At 40.3% G+C, this 18956-nt stretch overlaps 1 protein-coding gene across 1 annotated transcript; it reads right to left on the bottom strand.

Annotated features, from left to right (window-relative positions):
• Window positions 1–1909: 1909 nt before the first annotated feature.
• On the bottom strand, window positions 1910–18462 carry txndc15 (thioredoxin domain containing 15). The gene is made up of 5 exons (XM_041194583.1): window positions 18261–18462; window positions 15400–15917; window positions 12171–12334; window positions 3197–3327; window positions 1910–2313 (listed from the first exon to the last, which is right to left on the bottom strand). Exons 1-5 carry the CDS (start codon window positions 18328–18330, stop codon window positions 2117–2119), a joined length of 1080 nt encoding a protein of 359 aa, XP_041050517.1. The 5' UTR covers window positions 18331–18462; the 3' UTR covers window positions 1910–2116.
• Between the last annotated feature and the right edge of the window lie 494 nt (window positions 18463–18956).

Genomic DNA, 18956 nt, shown 5'->3' with positions numbered 1-18956 from the left:
CATTCTACAGAGTAAACACTATGGATTGGCAGAATTAAATTTAGAGTGATTAATGATTTTCACTTCCGTGATGTTCATACTTCAATCCAATAGCAACATTCACTGCAGCAGAATCTAATTAACAGAGTTGAAGAGGACTTCACTAAAAGTGTGCCATATTTTTTTTAGCAGAAGCTCAAGTGGCTATTGAAATAACTTCAAGACTACACCAAACAGATTTTGTAATTGATAATTTGTGCTAATCAAATGTGCAGTATATTTGAGATAATCAAGCTTACTTTGAAAATCTGTTGAGGACCCTCAATAGCAATAATGGCAAAGTCTACACTTTGTTGTGGGTTTTGGCACAAAGCAATGCATTGTCAAACCTAAAATTTTTTAATATCATTCTTGGGAAAGCCTTCGCTAAAAGTATATAATAGACGGAGGACTTGTATTTAACAAAGAAAGTGAAATTGGGAGTTTTCTATGTTTGCAATCATAAATTGATCCTTTATAACAAGACTGATGAGGAAACTTATGTCCAGAATTACTTTGGAGTTGCTCCCATTCTTGTCCCATTAACACCGACTGTGCTGTCAAGATTGATTTTCTTAGTTTTGAATGAGCCACAATTTTCTCATGCTAAACATGGGAAAAATTAAAGTAACTATCCTTGCCCCCTGCCACAAATTCCACACCCTTACCACAACTCCAATCCTCCTGAGCAACTGTCTCAGGCTGACCCAAACTGTTTGCAACATTCATATCCTATTTAATTCCGAGATGAGCTTCCATCTGCATGTCCTCAATCACAAAGACTGTTCACTTCCACCTTGGTAACAACGCCTACTTCAGTCACTTCATTGGCCCATCTGCTGCTAAAACCCTCGTATGGCTGCCACCCCTATTCCAATGCTTTATTGGCCAGTCTTCCATCTTTCCTGGCTCTTCCTGGAACACCCTTCCTGAAAGCACTGTGGGTGTACCTACACCACATGGGCTGCGGTGGTTCAAGGAGGTAGCTCGCCACCACCTTCTCAAGGGCAATTAGGGACAGGCAATAAATGTTGGCCTAGCCAGTGACGTCCATATACTGTGAAAGAATAAATATCTAACTTCATCTGATCTAAAACTCAGCTGCACATATTTTACTTCCCACCATGTCTTGCTCACCCGTCATGTGTGATTTTGCTGATATTGGCTCCTGGTGCTCAAAATTTTCATTTGTTTATGACCAAACTACTTCCCTATCTCCATAACCTACCGAGCACTATACCTTCACCGATGAAATCTCCATTCTTCTCCATTGCACCATTGGCAGCCATGCCTACAGCCAGCTAAGTTCTGCAATTTTCTCCATACAACCTTCTGCTTTGCCTCCTGCCTCTCCTCTTATACCCTTCATAAACCCCACCTCTTCTCCCAAGCTTTTGTTCATCCTCTCCTAATATCAGCTTCTTAGCATCAAAATCCATTTTTTTCCTTACAGCTCTGTATAGCTTTGGGAGGTTTTAGGCACCATACAAATAAAAAATTCCTAAGATATATTTAAGGCTTTTCTTTCCCACTTCCTTTACTGTCCACTAGGAGACAAACAGTAAACCAGGTACAATGACATTTTTTTAAGTATGAAGTGGTTAGCTGATCTAAATTTGGAGTTTGGTCCTCAGGATCCAATAGATTTAAATTTTATTCTTGAGCACATTGAATGCCAAGTTACTTACCATTGTTAAACTTCTTCTTCCCTTCCTCAATATTACCAATTTCAAAATGTGCCTAATCATGAGCTCAGAGATAGGTGATCTTCTAAACTTGTGTGAAGTCTGAATCCATTAATTCTGGAACTGATATTTGGTACATATTGGCAAATCTTTTAAAGCTTGTTAAGGAGCAATCACTTTGAAGCAGGATACAATTCAACATCTGATAGTTTGGAAAATACTTCGTATTTATTCATAACTAACAAATCAGCCTTAATTACTGAATATTTATATCCATAATTTAAATGCTGCAGAACAAACAGAGCAATTTGGTGATAAAAAAGCTGACTCATTTATGAGCATCTTCCACTGCTGCCCAAGGTGTCTGGTGCAGCTTCTCTTTGTGGTAGGTTGTGACCAACGTCTGTATGAGTTCAGTCCTGGTGTTCATGCTCTTGTCCTGTGATCAACCACTTGATACTATCTGACTGTACTGTACCATAAACTAAAAAAACACAGACAAACAACACAGAGAAGACAAGCAGCCAGTCAATGCCTCTCACTGCAACACTGGGAAGTGGACCGCTTAGATCTTGTTCCGTCACTTCAATGGTGCCATATGCTTCTATGCCTGGAAAGCAGATCAAATTGTTTAAAATGGATTGTAATGGAAGAAACTTAGGCCATGCAGATTGTATTTGAACATGTTAAAATTGTAACTATTACTCTTTTTCCTGTTCTGAACTATGCTATTTTCTGGTTTGACTACTCCAGAAACAGATAAATGGAATAGACATCAGCTTATTAACAATTTTAAGAAAGGAGGCAGTGCACTGAATTAATAGGGAGTACTATTAAGTGCTGAGATACACGATGGGTCTCCAAACCATTAAATTCCTAGTCTTAGTTGCCTCATGTGGGATGATGCAGAGAATTCCCTTCACCACAGGGAGGAAGGAAGAAAAATTATCTAATGCAGATAGTCTGTCTTTCACCACATTTTATGACATTCAGATTAAGCTTGTTCATGGTGAGGGTAGCAATAATGGTCTTGGAGCAAACAGTCCCTCCACTGTCTTCGCTGCAGTTTATAATTACAGCGCAGGGGAATAGAGGGAGAAGGAGAGTCAGAGTAAGAGAGCGCGCGAGAGAGAGAGAAAGATACGGAGATAAAGGATGGGATTTTTGCCTCCAAATAAATATAGACATTAAGAAAGTAAATCAGTAAAACCTGCCCATAGCACCATCATTAATACTGTAAAACAGGAACAATCTTTGATCTGAGACACACTTGAATGTAACATTGGGTCAGCAAATCAGGTAAACCGGGTTCAAGTTCCTTGTTCTATCTAAATTGTATAAAAAGCTACTTGATACTAGCTCATCATGAGACGGTACTAGTCCCAAATCTTCATTTGTACCCATAGAACAAAAATAGCTCTTATTTTAACTAGAAATTAAAATTCTGCTGAATACCTAAATATAAATTTACATTAGTGAGAATTGCTACTAACCAGTTTGATTAAAGATGAAAGCTCTCAATGTTGGGAGTGTTCTGTCGGTATGGTTAAACCTGGCCATTGGCTTGACACCTTGGAACAAGAGGATGTTGGGAACAGCTACAGTACCAAACCTAGTAGAAAGGCTTAAAGTAACAGAACCAACAGTTAATCCAAAGAAGAGCATCAAATACCGATTTGTATTCATCACTTTATATAATGTCACTTAGAATATCTATTTTCAAAAACGTTGCTTCTGCAAATCGTCAAATCCCGATGCTCCAACTTAGAAATCATTTTCATTAACGATGAAGAGGAAGACTCAAATGGAACAATTCTTCCATTTGCAGATGAGACAAAGATTTGAGGTCAGTAACTGAGACCAAATAAATTGGCTGCAGGTCAATTTAGATAAGTGAACATACTCATGCATCTTGTAGATTATAATATAACATTTTGCTTTTGTCACGCTTCACAAATGGGCAAGACTTTTAGGTCCAATGCGCATTTGAGAATTCTATAAGATTGTTGTAACACTGCTGCTCATGACAGTATCACAAGAAAGCTCTGCTCAAGTGTGTTTGCACACGTACACAGAGCTTTCTTTCTCAAAATATTTTTTAGTGCTTTTGAGAGAATGGGAAAGACTGTTCAAAAAATCAAAACATTTGAAGAAAAAAGTGTACATAAGCATTTACTGAAGTCATATTAAATCTGATATGACCCCACACTGGAGTTATAGTCCAGGTGAGCCTAGAATTTCTAAGAGATGGTTTGGATACTTTACAAGATGCATACTGAAGAAATATGTGCTTTTTATTTTACATAGTCTTACTTTTATTCCATCCCTTTCTTTGTCCTCTAGCATCAAGTACAGTCCTCCTATTTTGACACAATCCCTTGATGAGGTTTTGATTACCTCAGAAAGTGTTACATTCAATATCATATCTTACACAGGTGTATAAGTAAAGCCTTTATTTTCTGTCAGCAGTCGCAAATAAAATCCTCGATGAGACAAGGGTGCATTGCATCGCTCAGTCACCATCGCATTAGCAAAAAACATTAGCAATAGTAATAGCAAGCATAAAGTGTAATCAGTTGAGAAAGCTCAGCAATGGATGCCTCGCTATTAAATAAAAGTACAAAAGAATACATAAAATTTGCAGGGATTGGAAAGATTATGAAATAACTTGGAGCATACAAAGACTGTGGACAACCTTAAAGCTCACAGATTAATCAGAAACCGCTCACTTTTACTTCTTTAGTTTAAGAAGTAATTTGAATTTGCATACTCATCGTACTCGTCAGCTGTTCCAGGATTCAAGGATGGTGTCTACTCAGGATCAAGAGTTTCTGCCATGGATCTTCATGTGACTGAACAGGCGATTCTCCACCCACAGATCTTTAGGCACATGGGGCAGGACGTCCCACGAGGTAATGGAAGAGTGTTTGCAGGATTTCTTTCCTTTTCTTTCCTTCTCTGCCGCCGCTCTGCCTCATCATTAAGATGTTGTGACTCAAAGCGTGATGCAGCTTGATGGACATGTTGTCACCAGTTTGAATGAATGGTAGCAAACTCCTCCCAGTCATTAATGTCAATGTTGCCATGCTTCCGAGGAGAGCTTCAGAGTGGAAGCGTTTTCTTTGCCCTACCCTGGAACATTGGCCATTTAAAGTTGAGAAAACAGGACCTGGGATGGAGGCGTTTTTCGGCCTACCGGACACATGTCCAGGCTATTGACGTTGATTTAGCAGGAGCTTTGCCTGAATGCTTGTGGAGCTGGCTTCAAGAAGGACACTACTGTTGTTCAACGGTCCTCCTGTTGAATCCAAAGAATATGGAGGAGGTATTGCTGCTGAAATTTCTCTAGTGTTCTTATGTCACTGATACACAGTCCAGGTCTCACTGCAGTACAAAAGAGTGGTGACAACAACTGCTTTGATACTAGGACTTTTGTTGACTTGCAGAGATCTTTGTTGTCAAATACTCACTGCCTAATTTGTAGGAGGCTGAGCTGGCACAGCTAATCTGGTGTTGTATCCCCTCGTCAATGGCGGGCTTTTGAGAGAGGTGGTTGCCAAGGCATAGGAAGTGCTCAATATATTCCAGAGTGTCTCCTTCAACATATATGGGAGATGGAATATTTAGCTAACTGCGTGTAGGTTGATAAATGTTGACAAAACAAAACTCACAAAGGATAGGCCAAGTCCTTGTATGTAAAATTGAAGAGATCAAGAGTGGCTTGCAAATGTGGTGCTGAGTGGGAATGACTATCGAGAGAAATACCTCAGTAGTTTCCACAGAAGTCGGGTGGGGTGGAGGAAGGTGGGAGTTCTTCTTCCTCTCAAATCCATAGGATAAATGCATGGAGGCTTGGTGTGAGCAAAAACCCACCAGCTTTGAAGACCTCAAATGGAAAACCATCAGGGCCACGGGCTTTGTTTTTCATCTGTTTGATTACTTATTGCATCTCTCCCATCAGTGGTGGTTCAGCCATGGATTCTACCATTGGGTACTGTGGAGAGCGAGTATAATCTGCCACTGTGGATTCACAATTGAGCAGAAGCTGATCAAGATATTTTTTCCAGTGTTGATGATTGCAATGTCATCTTTCACCATCCTGTGAACAAAGAGGCTTTTGTTCTAATCATGATGGCCAGCATGTTGTTAGATCTCTTGGACTCTCTCTTCCCACTAAATGTCCATTTATCTCCCAAATTTTTCTTTGGGCATCAGCCTTAAGCTGTTGGCATGCTGCTTTCTTGATCTGCGATTTTTGGTTGTTCTTCCATGCAATGAAGGCTGCTCGTTTGTGTTCCTGGAGGTCACATATTTGAGCACCATTTTTGTCTAACCAGTCTTGGTGATGACGACACTCAAACCCAATGGTCAGGGGCACAGGATCCCTCTGTTCTGTAGTGCAGTTGGATGTGTGAAGATTTTCCAGATTGGTTGTGAGCTACACTTGGAATTCCTCTCTTCGGTCAGGCTGCTTTAGCGCTGAGATTTTGATCTTCTTCCTCTTGGACTTTTGGGCCTTGCCATGTCTTGATACTAGGTGGATGTTCATCAACAATCATACAAGTCTATGAGCTGTCCAGTCCCCTGTATGGATTGAGTGTTTTTTTAATTCTTTCATGGGATGTGGGCATCCCTGGTAAAGCCAGCATTTGCTGTTTGTCTCTAATTGCCCTTGAACTGAATAAGACCTTAAGACATAGGAACAGAAGTAGGCCATTCAGCCCATCAAGTCTGCTCAGTCATTCAATGAGATAATGGCTGATCTGATAATCTTCAACTCCACTTTCCTGCCTTTTCCCCATAACCCTCAATTCCCTTACTGATTAAAAACCTGTCTATCTCAGCCTTGAATGTGCTTAACGACCCAGCCTCTACAGCCCTCTGTGGTAAAGAATTCTACAGGTTCACTAGCTTGCTAGGCCATTGCTGAAGACAATTAAGAGTCAATCACATTTCTGTGGGTCTGAAGCCAAATCATGTAAGGATGCCAGGTTTTCCTTCCCTAAAGGATATTAGTGAAGCAGATGGATTTTTACAATAATCAATAGTTGTCATGGTCACCACTGAAACCAGCTTTACACCAGCTATAAAAGTGGTGGGGTTTTAACCCATGTTCCCAGAGCACTTGCTTGGGCCTCTGGACTACTAGGCTAGTGACATTCCACTACACCACTCATTACTTAGGTATTTGCCCCAAAGAATTTTAATATGCATATAGACTGGACTAATCAAATTAGCAAGGGTAGCCTCAAGGGAGAGTTCATTGTGTATTAGAGATTGTTTCTTGGAGCAATATGTCGTGGAACCAACCAGGGAGCAGGCTATTCTGGATTTGGTTTTGTGTAATGAGATGTGATTAATTGATGATCTCATAGTAAAGGATCCTCTAGGGAAGAGTGATCAAAGCATGCTAGAATTTCAAGTTCAGTTTGAGAGCGAGAAACTTGAGTCCCACACTAGTGTTCTGGAGTTAAACAAAGGTAACTACATAGGCATGAGGGCAGATTTGGCCCTAGTGGACTGGACAGGAAGACTACAAGGTTGATGAACAGTGGCAGATATTTAAGGAGATATTCAACTCCTCCCAAGTAAAATATATTCCAAAGAGGAAGAATGATGGTAAGAGGGGGAAAAAGCATTCATGGCTAAGCAAGGAAGTTAAGGATAATATAAAGGCAAAAACTAAGGCATACCAAATTGCAAAGGTCAGTGGCAAACTGGAAGATTGGGAAACTTCTAAAGATCAACCAAGGGTAACTAAAAAATATAATAAAAAGAGCAAAGGTAAATTATGAAAGAAAACTAGTGCAAAATGTTAAAACTGATAGCAAAAGCTTCTACAAGTATATAAAAGGAAAGAGAGTAGCTAAAATGATTGTTGGTCCCTTGGAAGATGATACTGGAGAGTGAATAGTGGGGACGCAGAAATGGGAGAGGCGCTTAATGAATATTTTGCCTCAGTTTTCACGGTGGAGGACACTAGTACCACCCCAATAGTAACAGGCAATGCAGAGGATATAGAGAAGGAGGAACTTAGAACAATCACCATCACTAGACAAAAAGTACTGAGCAAACTATTGGGATTAGAGGATGACAAGTCCCCAGGACCTAATGGCCTACATCCCAGAGTTTTAAAGGAAACAGCAGTGGAGATAGTGGATGCATTGGCTACAATATTCCAAAATTCCCTGGATTCTGGAAAGGTTCCAGCGGATTGGAAAAATGTTAATATAACGCCCTTATTCAAAAAGGTGGGGGCGCGGGGCCCGGGGGAGGCAAAAAGTAGGAAACTATAAACCAGTTAGTTTAACATCTGTTGTTGGAATCCATTGTTAAAGAAGTAGTAATGGGGCATTTGGAAAGTCAAAATGCAATCCATCAGAGTCAGCATGGTTTTATGAAGAGTAAATCATGTTTGACTAACTTGCCAGAGTTATTTGAAAATGTGACAAGTAAAGTGGAGAACAGGGACCCTGTAGATGTAGTATATCCGGACTTCCAGAAGGCTTTTGATAAGGTGCCGCACAAAAGATTAATGCACAAGATAAGATCTCACGGAGTTAGGGGTAATATATTAGCTTGGATAGAAGATTGGCTAACCAATAGAAAGCAGTCAGGCTAAATGGATCTTTTTCTGGATGGCAAGCTGTAACTAGTGGGGTGCCACAGGGTTCGGTCCTTGGGCCCCAACTATTTACAATCTACGTTAATGACTTGGATTGAGGGATAGAAGGTACTACAGCTAAATTTTCAGATGACACCAAAATAAGTGGGAAAATAAGTTGCAATGAAGAAATAAGAAATTTACAAATGGATATGGACAGGTTAGGTGAATGGGCCAAAATCTGGCAGATGGAGTTTAACATGGATAAGTGTGAGGTTATCCATTTTGGTCGGAAGGATAAAAAGGCGACTTATTATTTAAATGGAGAGAAACTTCAGAATGTTTCAGTGCAAAGGGATCTGGGTGTCCTCACGCATGAATCGCTGAAAGCTAGTATGCAGGTACAGCAGGTAATAAGGAAGGCAAATGGAATTTTGGCACTTATTGCTAAAGGAATAGAGTATAAAAATAGGGAAGTGTTGTTGCAACTGTATAAGACATTGATGAGACCGCACCTGGAGTACTGTGCAGTTTTGGTTTCCTTACTCGAGGAAGGATGTAGTTGCATTGGAGTCGGTTCAGAGGAGGTTCACTAGATTGATTCCAGAGATGCAGGGCTTGTCTTATAAGGAGAGATTGAGCAGTTTAAACCTAAACTCACTAGAGTTTAGGATGAGAGGAGATCTAATGGAGGTATAAAAGATGCTAAAGGGGTTAGACAAAGTTGACGTGGAGCCGATGTTTCCTCTTGTGGGGCATTCTAGAATGAGAGGCCATAGTTTTAGGCTAAGGGGTGGTAGATTTAAATCAGAGATGAGGAAGAATTACTTTTCGCAAAGGGTTGTGAATCTGTGGAATTCAGTGGCGTGCAGTGGATGCCGGGATGCTGAATAAATTTAAGGAGGAGATAAACAGATTTTTAATTAGGGTTGTAAGGTTATGGGGAGAGGGTGGGAAATTGCAGCTGAGGTTGAAATGAGATCAGCCATGATCATAACGAATGGCGGGGCAGGCTTGAGGGCTGAGTTGCTTCCTCCTGCTCCTAGTTCTTGTGTAAGAATGACATGATCCAGGAGGTGCCAATTCTTTCATCCAGAATGCCTCCATGTGGTTTTGTATTTGTCTTTCTGGCAGAGGAAGGTGTTTGATAATAACAAGACTATGCTAAGCACACTGTCAGCAGGAGGACACCATTTTCATTGGGAAAAACCAGGGTTGGGGGGGGGGGGAGCCAATGGTTCTGCTCCGGATATCAGAGTCATTGGCAACCCTGACATTAATGTTCCCTAGAAGGATGATCTTTTCTTCTTTTGGGATGGCAAAAGTTCTTTTTGAGAATTTCATCAAGGTCAGAATAACATCTTCATCGAAGTTAAGAGTTGGGAATAAGTGCTCTTGACAGTGGCATATTGGATATGACTGAGCTGCAGGTGAAGTGTCATGAATCTTTCATTTATACAATTTGTGAGTTCTGGCAGTGTGTCCAAGATCCTATTCCAGCTGGCAAAATTAAATTTGTGGACATGAGAGTCACTGTCAGCCTTTCCTTTTTCAGCAGAGGGTGTATTGCTCGGCTTGTTCCTTCAGCTGCCCCTCTCCAGGATGGCAGGTCTTACCGTTGGTGGCAATGTCAATTGGAATCTTAATAGCTTAAATGATACGACTGCAGTTCTTCTTTCCGGGCGGTCACTCTTGAAATTATCCATGAGTGTTCTAACATTTCAAGTTGCAAAATTTAAAGTTGTCTTTCTTTAACCACAAAGATGGTGATTCCAGAGGATCCCCGGCCAGGAGAAAGTGGGACAGCCTATTTTTACGGCATCTTTTCAAGCCCTTTCCTCATTTAGGGTGAGAAGAAGGTATCCTGAAGAGGACTGCTCAGTCACAGATGCTGCTGCCCAAAGACACCTCTGTCCAAACATGGTGTCCAATCACCTTCATGCATCTGTGACTTGTGTGAAGATCCTTGACTAGGAACTCCCAGGTTCACTGCCCTGTTCCTGTTGCCAATTCTCCATTGCCATAGGACTTGGCAAACGTGCAAAAGACTTTGATTAACCTAGGCGTCATTGTCCACACAATCTTGACGGGTTGGTAGTCAGATTTCAATAATATGTCAAACGATGATGACTGGAACCACCTTGCTGCTGCAGCCGCCTTCTGCTTTTACAGCACGGTTTTCTTTCACTTGTTCAGCCATTGAAGGCTTTTTAAGATAGCATTTTGTCTGGCACCTCCCTCCGGCCTTGCCGCCATGGCTAGCCCTACCATAAGCACTCAACAGGATTGCTCAAGTGACAAGCCTCTCCACCACATCAAAGTGGCAATCATATTAAAACCTTCTAAAATGTTCTATGATTCCTCCTATGTCATGTGTCAACTGGGCTAAGGGACAAAGTAACTTGTTTCAAAGTTCTTTATCCATTGTGCATCTGGCCCCATTAGAAAGTGCAAAACAATGGCTGTGGGATTCTTCAACCTTTAATTTTCCCTTCTTCCTATGGGAATTTGCAAGTCCTCCACTGCTCTGAGACAGCTTTGAGTGACAACACAGCAGAACAAGGATAATCAAATCTACTTCATCACTGTGGAGCCAATGGTTTGCAACACACCCCCAATCATTTGTTTATGGTCCTCTTAGGATTAAAAGTTGGACTCAGCCCATTCACCCTGGAAGCAGTCCATGTTCAAATGCAGCAAGACCTGGACAATATTTAGGCTTGGGCTGACAAGTGGCAAATAACATTCATGGTACACAAGCGCCAGGCAATGACCATCACCAACAAGACAGAACCTAATCATTACCCCTTGACATTCAATAGCATTACCATTGCTGAATCCCCCATTATCATCACCCTGGAGATTATCGTTGACCAGAAACTGAACTGGATTAGCCATAGAAATATTGTGGCTACAAGAGTAAGTCAGATGCTAGGCACTCTGCAGCGGGTAACTCACTTCCTGACTTCCCAAAGCTTCTCCACCATTTACAAGGCACAAGTCAGGAGTGTGATGGAATACTCTCCACTTGCCTGGATGAGTGCAGATCCAACATCACTCAAGAAGCTTGACACCATCCAGAACAATGCAACCCACTTGACTGATCACCCCCCATTTACAAACATTCACTCCCTCCACCACTGAGACACAGTACCAGCAGTGTGTACCATCTTCAAGAAGTACTGCAGCAACTCACCAAAGCTCCTTAGACAGCACCTTCCAAACCCACAACTGCTACCATCTAGAAGGACAAGTGCAGTAGATGCATGGGAACACCACCACCTGCAAGTTCCCCTCCAAGCCACACACCATTCTGTCTTGGAAACATATCGCCGTCTCTTCACTGTCATTGGGTCAAAATCCTGGAATTCCCTTCCTAACAGTACTGAGGGTGTATCTACACCACATGGACTGCAGCAGTTCAAGAAGGTAGCTCACCCCCGCCTTCTCAAGGGCATGTAGGGATGAGCAATAAATGCTGGCCCAGCCAGCAAAGCCGACATCCCCTGAGTGAATATAAAAAAAAATTATTCACTGGCAAAAGTCACTGTGAAATCAGAAATTAAGTTAAACTTGTGGTTTAACCAACAATAGTCAATGACTAAACACAAATGGCCCAACTGCCAAAAGTCCAACATCTTACTCATCCATTTCTTCCCACTAAATTATTAAAACAACAAAGCTGGAAGGATGTTTTTTAAAATGTTTAGTAGTTTGGCAAATGATCAAGATCTGTACATTATCGTGAATTCTTATTGGCTTATATCATATGAAATACATTGCATTTCAAGTGCAAGATTATCTAAGCCATCTCAATGAAATCCTGTTTCCAATAAGTTAGTTCAAAATGTGCTTTTAAGTACCTGCTATGCTGAGATGCATCCAGTGCCAGAAACTGCAGCGAGGGGAAAGCACGTGGAAGTGCATTGAAATGTGGACCAAGGTCTGCAGAGAACCGACACCATGGTGTGTAGAAAAGGACTACAGAGCAATCAGTGCCATTGGCATTCAGGAATTCCATTAGGTCCTGTAAAAATATATTGCATCCATACCAATAGTATTTAACACAGTCCAGAGTCAAAGAAGGAAAACAGAAGAATAAAAGAGTATTCTATTTAGCTATTTATACAACCTCAGGGCCTATACTAAAAAGAAACGCATGTATTGTGTAACAATGAGCTAAATATTGCATAGAATGTTTCATTTGCAAGGTTCCCCAAAAATTAAATCCACTGTGCAGTCGCACTTATCCTACCGTTTTGGCAATTCAATCTCCTGCTCAACCATATTACTTCCCTAACTCTTCCACCCACATCTTTATTGTTTTTTTAAAACTTTTCGGTACCTCTTTGTAATGACACCGTTCTTCTCCCACGGCACATCTAGCAGCAGCTAAAGATGTAAAAAGTATGCTGTTGGTGACTCATTTGCCAATTTTCCCTCCCCGATTAACCAATTAGTACAGTGGTGGGTAACCTGCAGCCTATCAGGGTTCTGAGTACAGCCCGCAATCTGCATATCCCACAAATTCTAGGTATGCAAACGCAGTTAGCAAAATTATTCTATCCCGGTAGACCATCTTGGTTATGACACTGGTGGATGTGGGAGGTTTTTTTATGTTACTTTTGCCAGTAATTTAATTTGCCCCTAATTAAATAATGGATCGCTTTATGTTGAAGTGATATGATAAAGAAGGAGAATCAAGTGCAAAATCAAAAAGTACACAGAAAGAAATAGCCAAAATGAGGAAAATCAGTGACGAGGATGGAATGGTAAAAGAGAGTTAGGAGCTGGATTATTTTGTTATTGAACAGAAAGGGAGGAGCCATTTTGCTTAATTTGCAATGAGGTAATACCAGTTCCCAAAAAAAAGCATCATTCTTCTCACGTAGCAATTTTTCCAGTAGGTTCTGCCCAACGTGCTCGACAGCTTCCAAATCTGAAGGCAGTTGTGGAAACATTTTCCATAGCTCGTTATCAAATATTCAGTGTGTATTAAATGTATTTAATCTTATTCCATGGGGTCATGGTTAGTGCACATGCCCAATTTCAATCTTGTGGCCCACTGAGATAAAGGAGGGCCACTCATGCGGCCCACTCACTAGCCTAGGTTGCCTATCACTGACATAGATGAATAGCCAATCTCAGCTGTGCACCAAGAAATTTGTGGGTCACGTGCACATTTCTCACCTCTACAAGTCACAGCATGAACAGATTTTGATTCTGTAAAACCACTGATGCAATTATATAGACTTTTCTCCTATTTTTGCCTTCCCCAAATGACAATAAGTTTTGTTAGCATGCAGTTCCACTTGTAGCTCAGACAAATGACTGTTCTTCAAGTAAGTCCAGACAGTAAGAGCTGGAGGCTATTATCATCATAATGGCATTACAGCAGAGCCCAAATTCTGTCCTCAGCCATCTCCACAGATGCATACTTCTTATACATTATGTTGTTAGATAGAAGCTAATTAAATATTGGACCTTCCCGTCTGCGTGACTCAGTGCTATGCCAAACAATGCCTTTACTCACTAGTTTAACAGGGTACTTCTTATTCACACTATAACAATAAAAAGCTTTTTTGCCTAGATTTAAAACATAATTCATTAAAGGGAGCTGATTTTAATATTTATACAATGTTGTTTCAAAAATCTAGATTAAATAACCCCTGAAAAATGTTCTGGTCTCTATATCTTAAAAGATGCTTGTGCAGCACATGACTGCAATAAAGAAAATCTGTAAGCATTTATTACTTATATCTTTGTGCTTTGGCATCACTCAGTAACTGAAGTGTTTAAAACTTCAAATGCATTTGCGGATTTTTTTTTAAACTCTATCTCCTCTTCAGGTTCCCCTGGTCCCCACATAAAAACTTCTGAGCAGAGGGCAGCCAGGGAACTGGGTAGCATTGGTTCAAAGCATGTAAAACAAACTCCCTCTAGGAGAAAACACTTGGCATCCAGTCTGCACCTGTCCCTGACTACAAGGATGCAATCATAAACTTTAACAGGGTATTCTGAATGCCAAAACATGCATCATCTCTCTGTGATACACAAATACAATTAATACCTTTTCTCTTTAAGAAACTTCCCCACTTAATTTCAGGTGCAATTTCATGCAACGGACAGTAACCAGTAGAAACATTTTGCAGAATGATTCCTCATGATTAATTAATAGCACAGAGGTCCTTTATTGCTTAATACAGCAGCTCCAGCTTCCACTAATTAATCAGTGGGGAGCCATTCAAATATTCAGGCAAGAACTTGTATAAAAGCTGCAAATCTGGAGCACTTATAAAGCTAGAGGGGTTGTCAGAATCGGAAACACAAAATCTGCTTTTTTATTTCTATCAGCACTAAAACTTCAAAGTCACTGGGCCAATAAACCAAAGTATCTTTAAAGTCTTGGTTTACTGTCAGTCAGATAACCCAGTAATTACAGCTCTGAATTCCTAACCAGATCATCGCAAAGAATGACTTTTTGGATTGCAATTTCCAAAACTAGGACATAATCTTTATGCAGAAATTTCTGAAATCCAAGAAATAAGGCCATAGTAAAGTTTACCTCCTATCCCACAGTTAGTTTGTAGCTTCTTTCCCTGGATGGGTAAGCATATTGAACATGAGAGAAACTGTAGGTACAAATTCACATCCAGTATGCTCCAGTGTTACAGTGCCAATATTTTACTATTAATAATTTTTGCACCTATGGATTTTTATTCAATTATCATTTAAATTTCGAGAAAAAGTTCCAACAAACCATACACCAGAGAGGAACATATGTCTGTGATTCCAATCCCATTTATACTGTAGTAAATAGGAGCTGAGCAGGGACCAGATGTTTCTGAACAGGAAAGGGAGAAAATTTAAAAAAAAAACAATCATGCTCATGCTTGGCAGCAAATGGGTATAAAAGATCATTGGCAGAGACTTAAAAGAGGTTTTGGTCCTGGAAAAAGTGGAAGACTCATGTTAGAGTGAAAAAAATGCTACCATACATATGCTTGAAAATGGCAAATGGTTACGCAAGGCTTTGTCAAAGAATTAGCAGCAAATTCTCAGAAACTTATCTAAATTGTAAATTCCTCTTACTTGTGTGTTGTTAAGAATTTGGACAATGAAGTTCTCTAATCCAGTCATATTTCTTTCATCACAGTTTACTTTTGGTGCTCTGGCTGTTTCAGTAGCATTTGCTTCTTCTGCTGCTGCTGGGTTCTCAACTTGCACTGGTTCCAGAATGCCAGTTTCTCTCTCTCCAAGCAGCTCTCCCTCCTGACTACCAGATGGGATATATGTAAGGGAAGGAAATATCTCCTCTGCAACACTGCATTCTCCATTATCTCCACTCACATCTGTACAGGGAGTATCTTTGTCTTCAAAGGCAGTGTGTTCATTTTTAATATTCTGAATAAGAGACAATATTGCTTCTTGATTAGAAGGAATTCCAGTTCCCAGAACAGCATCAGCAATTTCTGCTGTTGGAAACTGTATTTTTCTTTTAGTTTGCTCATCCATTCTTTCAACTTCAACATCACTGGCTGAATTGGAAATTATATCACTCTCTTCCGCAGACAGATGTTTTGAAGGACTACCATCTCTTTGAACTTCAGCTGTTCAAAAAAAAATTTTTTTTTTGATTAAAAATTGTAACTACATAAACTTAAGATGCCAAGATTTTTTAAAATATAGCTGGAGCTTTAAGAGGCACAACTAAAACTGCAATCTTTAACTTTTGAGACTTTTTTCCAAAATGGGAACACCACAAATATGAATATGTAAATTAGATATGTGGCAAATAATTAAAATCAAAATTTCTTTTGGTAGAGTTTTTCCAGAACTTAGTAACCAATTTCCTATCATATTGGTGTCCCACATTTTACAAAGCTGAGTTTGTACAATGTCCAGTTATACAAATATAAAAACTTATCAAAATATGCTTCAAAGCTTCTATTAGGTCTGTGCTGCTTCAAACTATAGTTCCAGAAGGGAGGACAGTGCCTGTGCTGGGATATCCTTTCTTGAAGACACTTGTCAATTTTGTAAAGGCATTTATTTAATTTATCCTGCATTTACTATGACTACCACTTCTGATTCTGTATGTGTAACTAGCTTAGAATAAAGTTATTGATATCATTGTAGGTTTTTCCTGTAATTCACTGTTGATTGCCAGGAAGTTTTGTTTCTGTGTTTTCTATGTATTTTACAATTACTGTTGATATTTATATCCAATTACAATTTTTAAAAAAACCTGAAAATTTAGCTAATTGACAAATATAATCTGAAACTGTCTGCTCCATGCTCAGACATCATTATTGACAATGGAGAAATGTTAGAAGTAGGACTTGAAATAGCTTAGACTCAAATAGAAGTGTTACAATTGAACTAAGACTCATTCCATATGCTCTTTACTTTTCTTTTATTTCTTTATTCATATAGGATCATAGGCTGCAGTCCATTCATCAGCTCTCACTGGTTAAAAAGCACTCTGGGTTATAAAAGGCACCATATACCAAGTATTTTTTTTTATTTCTAACAGTACATTTAAAAAATCCTAACCCAAGTCTTAGTAATGGAAAGGTTGTGGGAATACCATTTGTGATCAGAGCAATAGTGAATCAAAGAGTGTTGATAAAAAAAGATCTAACATGCAGCCATTAAAAAAATAGATGTAATAGCTTCTGGTTACACTTGTAAGCAACATTACAAAACTAAGATGAAATAATGATTTTCACTGCTCCATTGAAAAATATAGAAGAGCTTAAATAAGTTAGCCATTACACTGTCAGAACAGGAGGGCAGTGCACACACAGTTCTACCTACTCAATGCCCCATTATGCCCTAAGTATCAGACCTGTTCTATCTATTCAGCCAGTTTATGTTGAAAAGTTGGCTCTTCAATGAGGTACTGTCTCTACATGCTATCATCTGCTGAAAAAGTCACTAATTGTTTAACCTAGGTAGCAATTTTTTAAAAAAATACATTTTTTAGCACCTTTAACAAGCTCAAGATGTCCCATTTACCAATGAAATACTTTTGAAATGTAGTCACTGTTGTAAAGAAGGGAAATGATACAGCCAAAATCGTGCCCAAGATCCTGCAAACAGTAATAGGGCAATGAATAACACAGGAATGTTAAGGTGTTAGTTCAAAAGATCAGTACTGGCCAGGACACCAGGGAGAATTCCTTTGATCTTCTTTGAATAAAGTAGTACGGTTTTTTACATCTATCCGAAAGAGAAGGCAGTACCTCGGTTCAAAAACAGAAATACCTGGAAAAACTCGGAAGGTCTGGCAGCAACGGCGGAGAAGAACAAAGTTGACGTTTCGAGTCCTCATGACCCTTCAACAGAACCTGCTGAATTTTTCCAGGTATCTCTGTTTTTGTGTTGGATTTCCAGCATCCGCAGTTTTTTGTTTTCAATCGCAGTACCTCGGTTTATCATCTCATCCAAAAGACACCGTCTTCAACAAAAACAGAATTACCTGGAAAAACTCAGCAGGTCTGGCAGCATCGGCGGAGAAGAAAAGAGTTGACGTTTCGAGTCCTCATGACCCTTCGACAAGTTCATGAGGACTCGAAACGTCAACTCTTTTCTTCTCCGCCGATGCTGCCAGACCTGCTGAGTTTTTCCAGGTAATTCTGTTTTTGTTTTGGATTTCCAGCATCCGCAGTTTTTTTGTTTTTATCACCGTCTTCAACAACTTCCTCAATATTGCGCTGCAGTCTGAACCTAGATTATATGTTCAAATCTCTGAAATAAAGCCACAACCTTATAACTCGGAACGATTGCTACCACAATCAGTCTAGGGGCCCTGCCTCTTTGCACACAGTGCGACATGAATCCACTCTCTGCACAGCTCCTGCTCTGGGATACACACCATTCCCTATCGATGCAACTAAGAGCGCAGGCAGCAGCCCTTCACTCAATCGATAACCCGCCAAGTCACTCACCGTTCGCGCTCACTCTTGTAACGGTCAGCAAGGCCATGAATAAAATCGCTTTCACCCCAAAGCTGCCCATTCTGTCCACTAACAGGAGACAGCATTAAGTGATGGGGATGAAGGCCTCCATGCTCAGAGTGGCATCAGCGCCGTGACCCGTGACGGGCCGGAGATAGGCGCATAATAACTTGCTAGCGCGCAACCTCTGATTGGCAGCAAAGCTAACCAATCATCTGCGGCGCTTCTCCGAGCGGCCCTATGGGTCAGCCAATAGACGAACAGGAAATGATAAACACGGGGCCGGAGCGGGTGGGCCTTGTACTAAAGTTTGTATGAAGTGCAATTGGTTACTAGGAAACGCTGTGAGGGTGAAGGAACTTCCTACAGGAAACAGGCTGGCCATGAAGGGAACAACACCTGTCATCAAACACTATACCAGGCTGGACTCATTACTCCACCGAATCATTTATTTGTTTCAGACAAGTATTTGGACAATTATTGTTATCACATTCTATTGTGCAGAAATGTGCGAGGCTATACTTTATCCTTTCATTTCTGATTTTCCCAGCTGAAAAAAGGGAGGCCATCTTTATTGGTGCCTCAATGTTTAGCCCATCACTGAAACAGATTAGCCGGTCATTTATCTCATTGCTGTTTGTGGGATTGTGTTGTGCTTCATTGCCACGTTTCAACGTAATGGCAGTG

The sequence above is a fragment of the Carcharodon carcharias genome, chromosome 8, assembly GCF_017639515.1.
Source record: "Carcharodon carcharias isolate sCarCar2 chromosome 8, sCarCar2.pri, whole genome shotgun sequence".
NCBI lineage: Eukaryota > Metazoa > Chordata > Chondrichthyes > Lamniformes > Lamnidae > Carcharodon > Carcharodon carcharias.
The sequence above is the reverse complement of the archived record's forward strand: the minus strand, read 5'-3'. Positions and strand labels throughout refer to the sequence as shown.